The sequence below is a fragment of the Pleuronectes platessa genome, chromosome 8 (genome assembly GCF_947347685.1).
Source record: "Pleuronectes platessa chromosome 8, fPlePla1.1, whole genome shotgun sequence".
NCBI lineage: Eukaryota > Metazoa > Chordata > Actinopteri > Pleuronectiformes > Pleuronectidae > Pleuronectes > Pleuronectes platessa.
Genome location: NC_070633.1, coordinates 7,101,474 through 7,106,836, shown reverse-complemented (window position 1 = coordinate 7,106,836; position 5,363 = coordinate 7,101,474). Strand labels below are relative to the sequence as shown.

The 5,363-nt window shown below is 38.2% G+C and overlaps 1 protein-coding gene across 1 annotated transcript; it reads right to left on the bottom strand.

The window, feature by feature from the left end:
* Window positions 1-1,193: 1,193 nt before the first annotated feature.
* LOC128445563 (uncharacterized) lies at window positions 1,194-3,270 on the bottom strand. Its single transcript, XM_053428318.1, has 3 exons — window positions 3,220-3,270; window positions 2,953-3,033; window positions 1,194-2,591 (listed from the first exon to the last, which is right to left on the bottom strand). The coding sequence occupies exons 2-3, from the start codon at window positions 2,986-2,988 to the stop codon at window positions 1,194-1,196; spliced, it is 1,434 nt and encodes a 477-aa protein (XP_053284293.1). The 5' UTR covers window positions 2,989-3,033; window positions 3,220-3,270.
* Window positions 3,271-5,363: the final 2,093 nt, after the last annotated feature.

Genomic DNA, 5,363 nt, shown 5'->3' with positions numbered 1-5,363 from the left:
TTACTTTTTCTTGATAAGATATACCAGCTAATTTTGAGCTAGAATGAACCAGAAACAGAGTATAAAAATGTTTTACAATAAAACCCAGTGTAGTGACAAGATTATTTGCCTTATTTTAAGAGTAAGACCATTTGCACAACTTCTCAATTTAAGAATGCCATGAAACAAGGACAATTAAAGTGTTTTTTTTATTATTATTATTTTCATTGCAGGGCAGAACCTGCTGCTTCATATCTAACATATTACGATGACAGCAGACTGGTCTATACAACCCACAACATAATACAAATAACCATGCTGAATGAAAACTGCATGGCCCATAAACAAAACAAATTGAAAAAACGGCCAAAATGATATGACCCTTGACTCAATTGCATCCTGAATCACAAAAGAACATGCAGTATCCTGCAGCATCGGCATCTGACTGCTAATTGATTGTTCATCTGAAGAAGAAAGAATCATGAAACAACTAAATTGACGGTCAAGAAGCACAGTTTGTGGCAAACACATTAAACAGTGCGCCTTTTACAGTCCATCAGATGAGGCTCTGTGTAGCCCAAGCACATCTCCCAGATAATATTTTGTAGGGACATATGTCACATCCTTGTGAGTATAACTATAATATGGAGTGAAATCTACCAGATTATCAGATGCTATGAGTTCAGTTGCTTGTGCCATGTTTGGAATCTCTATTGTATATGCCATGTAATTTCCATCATAGCGAACAGTAGTATGCTGCTGCAACTCAAGTCCAAACTCAGGTAAATCATTGGAATTAACAGCAGTTACAAGTAATGTCTTCTCCCGTATATATTTATTACCATTTAGATTAATCCATTTAACAGACACTGCATTGTCTATGTCATCAGTTCCAAGGAAAGCCCTTGTTTTTTCTTTCAAATACGACATGTTGCGTATTTCTGAAGTTGGTCCCAATGCACACTCGTTAAAAAAAATTGGGTGTTCAGAATGACTTACATTTTGACAACATTCGAAAATTTAATTTTGAGGCCCACTGTTTGAAAAAACAATGTTTTGATTCAAATCTCATGCACATGTGACGGACCATTGGTCCCAGGAGTTTTATCTGCGATGGAGCATGAATCAAATAATGCATTTTTGGGGTAATGTTGTTATCAGGGAAAAGACTTTTCATATGTTTTAAATGCTGTTCAATTAGTCTTTTAAACTTGCTAATTGTCTGTAGACCAATGACAGGAGCAAACAATTTTAACAATTTCTATGAGTTCAAGAATTATTTTGTAGTATTCAGTATCTTTAGCTGTATCAATAAGAAATGGCAATATCTTCAGTAGAACAATCATTTGGCCTGAGGATTGCTTCAATTTATTATCACTTGAAGCTAATGTGCTGTAAGCTATAGGGCTTGGTTTGTCTCTGACATCAAGTGGAGAGTAGGGAAATCCAGTTAATGCAGTATTGAGAACATCCAAGTCTAGTTGACCTAAAAGAACTAACTGTTTTAACACACACTTTATTTCTAATGGAGCAATGCCTTCAAGAATTATATGCATCAAATCCTGAGGTGTTTGTTCAATCAAGTTAAAGGCCGGAAATTCTACCAGCTTGCTTCTTCTGTTAATGCCAAATGTAGTCTTTAAACTGTTTCTAAGATACTCAGTATTTGCCTTCTCAATGTCACTACACTGTCGAACATGTTTTTCTAGTGTCCTTAGCTCAAAATTGTCTTCGTCAAAATACATTTGCATGTCCTCAAACGAACATTCACACTGCCGGCACTTACTATAGGCGAAACCAACACCCTCTTTAAATCCACAAAGCTCATGTTGTGCTAAGGTGTCTCCACATATCGAAACTAATGCTCCAAATATTTCACGTTCCCCATTCGCAGTTTGAATATTAACACCATCATATAGCATTTCCAAGTCCTCATACAACCTGGCCAAAATTCCATCCACTCCACAATCAGACAACTCTCTCTTCTTTGCAATAGCAAGTAGACGAATTGCAGCGAGTTTTGATCTATATTTTGGATCAATGTTTCCTAATGTATAATAAAACATTAGTAACTTATTCTTGGAAGCATGAGATCCAAGTGGATTGCAGATTTCAATTTCGTCTGAGTAAATGATTATCTGTAAAGCAGAGGGCCGGGCTGAAAATAAAGGGTGTGATTTCATGAGCTCTCCATCTATGATGTCATACAGATAACCACCACTTCTGTATTTTTGCGGCTGATCTATCATTTCTAAAACTTTTGGATGGGACAATAACTGTTCTAAACTTTTAATCAGAGGTACGTAATGAAAACATTTGGTTCTTGTGGAGAGGACCCTTTTTGTCCCTTTTTTCTTCAAGCAGGCAGTATACCCAACAGTAACCTCCTCTGACTCCACAAAATTGAAATTTTCCTTAATCACGTTGTCCTGCCTGTATGTTGTTGCAACAGAGGAAAATGGATCCTCAATCCGGTCGAATACTGCCATCGCTTCCTTTTCAAGTTCACTTCCTTGATGTTGCTGGAATACAGTTTGTAGCTGACTCCTCAGATTAGTCACCAACAGGGCTTGATATTGCTGCATTGCAGCCAAGACATCATTCACACCTCTCTGAAAAACAGTCAAGAAAGAAGAGCAAATTAAATCCAAACAGTCCAGATTTAAAACTGTTTAGCACACAATCTCTTTTATAAATAATACAAATATTAATAAGAGTAACATCAACACAATGATGCTTTTCAACGAATTGATAAGGCATTATTAAAAGTAAATTCAAAATATGAAATTATCCTAACTAGATAGCAGAGAGCAAATACAAGGCATTATTAAAACTGAAGTCTCATGGAGATACAAGTTAAGTTGCAGCTAAGGGAGACTAATTAGGTAACTGTAAACTGACTTGGATTTGACATGCAGATAATCAACAGAGCCACAGATGAAATGCATGTAATAATGTTGTATGTAGACAAACCTGTGAAAGATGGTGTTTTTCTCTTGCAGTCAACATAATAGCAGTAGCTTGTCTGGTCAGAGTGTTATAACTGATGTCATCCTTAAAAAAAAAAAAAGGGAAAAAAAGAACGTATAATAAAACACACTGTTGCCACAAACACTGATGTGCAGTGATAAAATAGCATTTTATGACAATCCAGTTGAGATTTTTTTTGAAATGGTGAGACATAAACAAAAAGATTTATAATAAAGCTTAGCTGTGTAATGAAGGAAATAACAGACTTACCTCTGACTGACATGATGCAGAAGAGTCTACAGCAGGACATGACCCAACAGGCATTACATCTTGCACCCTGTTTTCCACCACTGCTTCATCCGTTTGATGCTCTCTGATTTGCACCGTCGCATCAGCTGGCCTGTAAGCCCACGCATTCACCGCTGAAGAGGCTTCCGGGCTTGCTGTTGACCTCTCTCTCCGTGAGTTGCTGCTGCCACTTTCCAGGTGTTCGTAGTGGTTTCTTCTAATGTGATACCATAGTGAGTTGTAGACTCGATACTCTTTGGTGCATCCATCAATTCCACAAACAACGCGAAAATCTGGACTGCGACTATGAGCAGTATTAATATGACTCAATAAAGATTTGAGAGTGAGAGCCACGAACACAAAGCAAATAACACAGCGCCAAATCATTTCCCCCGTTTTTAGCCTGAGTTAACTAGCTGGAGTCCGACCTGCGTTTTCCCCTGCTCTGTCTGAACTGTCTGAACCGGGACCTGGTGATACGTCACGTGAAAAGGTAAAGGTACGTACCATAATTCAGTGTCTTATGACGGCAGAAACGACTTGCCATTTATTAATTATCACATGAGTGTGACTCAATTTTAATAATTATAAAGTAATATGATCTTATTTAGATGAATATAATTTGTATAAATGCAAAATAAACTAATTTAGTCTTAGTGCCCACCCCCGCCCCCTCTTGGAAGATGGTACAATCCACCCTGTTGCGCCTTTCCCCCCCCCCCCGCTTGGAGTCCGTTGCAATTTGAATTCGGCCGTTGGAGCTCTTTTGCGCGCACAGGACCCCGGCACTATCAGTACAAGGCGCCTGAGTTTAATCTGTAGGCTAACGCATTTGTTTAAAGGTGCCATTTGTGGTGCCAATTGTCTATCAAGCTTTACAAAATATATTAACTGACATGAAATGTGAATGCATTTTATCTAGCAAGGCTCTATTGTCACTCTTACTGTAGTTTGCATGGCTTCAATATATGTACCGGTAATTTATAAATGCTGTCAAATTCACTCACTGCTCTTGAAGTAAAAATGTTAAAATCTGAGGGAATTAAATGATAACCTTTGTTTCTTGGCCCTGTCTGTAACTGTTCTATATTCCAGCTGCTAATATTGGAGAAGACTTACTCCCCTCGCTTTCCCGAGACGACATCAAAGACCTCTTTCCTGGTCCTGAAAATTTCTTGAGGCGGCGGGCTATATGGCTTGTTGTAAATAAAGATGAAAAGGTCAGGTTTGTCTTTCACAGTACAACATAACTGTTTAACAGTACAACATTCTCCAATATCACAGTTTAAATCTGGTTCATATACATAAATATGACATTTCTGCTTTGAGTCCATTTCAACAGTGGATATAAAATAAAAGTGTTTTTTTAATCCCCAAAATGATAATGCTTAAACTAACAAGTAAGAACATACTATGACAAAGTTACTCAATAAATGTTTGTGTAAATGTGTTTTAGGTGGATACTGCTCCCGAAATTCAGCAATCACCCCCCACTGGAGGCAGTGACTTTTCATTAGAGGAGGCCAATACTTCTAAATTTGTGACTATGTCAAACCCAGAATACATAGTCTTCACCGACAGTGAGCTTGAACAGGTGCGACGCTCCTACTTTGAACAGAAACGACTGGGGACCGAGCACAATGGGACCCTATCCAAGGAACTCTTCTGCCGACTCATAAGAAACACTATGACTAACATGATCTCCATCGCAAGAGCCACAGAGGACTCCAGATACCCCACCAAACATGAGGTGAATGCCATGGCAAAGCGACTGGTGGATTACTATCCAATGATAAAAGACAGGTCATCAATCAATGAGTGGGTGAGTAGATTTTGTCACTTTTGTTTTTTGCCTGTATGATAATACTGAGATTTCTGTTCATACAGTGCTAAATCGTGACAGAAAGTTCAAATGGAGCAAGACATTGCCGAAAGCTATAATTAGAATATAAGAAAGTTTGAGCCTATTGTCATTTTTTTTAATGTTAACTACGTATGCCTCGCAGGAGCATGTTGCCAAAAAGCTCATGAAGAGACTCTCAAATGTCAGAAGTCCAAAGAAGGCCAAAGGTCCTCCTTCCAAGAAACCACGACAAGAAGTCAGTTCAGACGTTGCAACTACTGAC